The 327-nt window shown below is 72.2% G+C and overlaps 1 protein-coding gene across 1 annotated transcript in view; it reads right to left on the reverse strand.

Annotated features, from left to right (window-relative positions):
- Nucleotides 1-327, reverse strand: part of COL7A1 (collagen, type VII, alpha 1) — a 48,050-nt gene that overhangs the window by 40,411 nt on the left and 7,312 nt on the right. The window contains exons 19-20 of the mRNA XM_009996675.1: nt 154-300; nt 12-74 (exon numbers count right to left, since the gene is read on the reverse strand). Coding sequence (XP_009994977.1) covers nt 12-74; nt 154-300 — 210 coding nt within the window. The remainder of the gene's footprint in view (nt 1-11; nt 75-153; nt 301-327) is intronic.

A 327-nucleotide genomic window follows, 5' to 3' on the forward strand; every position in this document is an offset into this window, starting at 1 on the left:
GCGGCCGCCACCGGGGGAGCGGTCGCGGGTGCCGTGCACCAGGAAGACGATGTCACCGCGGGCATCCCTGCAGACTGTGGGCAGGGAAGGGGTTAAGTCGCTACTGGAGCGGAGATAAGCCCCCAGCCCAGCCCTGTAGCGTCCCCACCGTACCCGTGCGCTCGCTGACCGAGGTCTCTGCTCCCGGCGTGCTCCCCAGGAGCGGGCGGAGGGTGAAGGTGTAGCGCTGGCCCAGGCGCAGCCCGGAGATCTGCAGAGAGCTGGCAGCACCGGGCACTGTCCGTCCCGTCTCCCCCCCGGCTGCCGCCCAGGGGACAGAGGCCGGGG

The sequence above is a fragment of the Chaetura pelagica genome, unplaced genomic scaffold (assembly GCF_000747805.2).
Source record: "Chaetura pelagica isolate M959 unplaced genomic scaffold, ChaPel_1.0 scaffold914, whole genome shotgun sequence".
Taxonomy (NCBI): Eukaryota; Metazoa; Chordata; class Aves; order Apodiformes; family Apodidae; genus Chaetura; species Chaetura pelagica.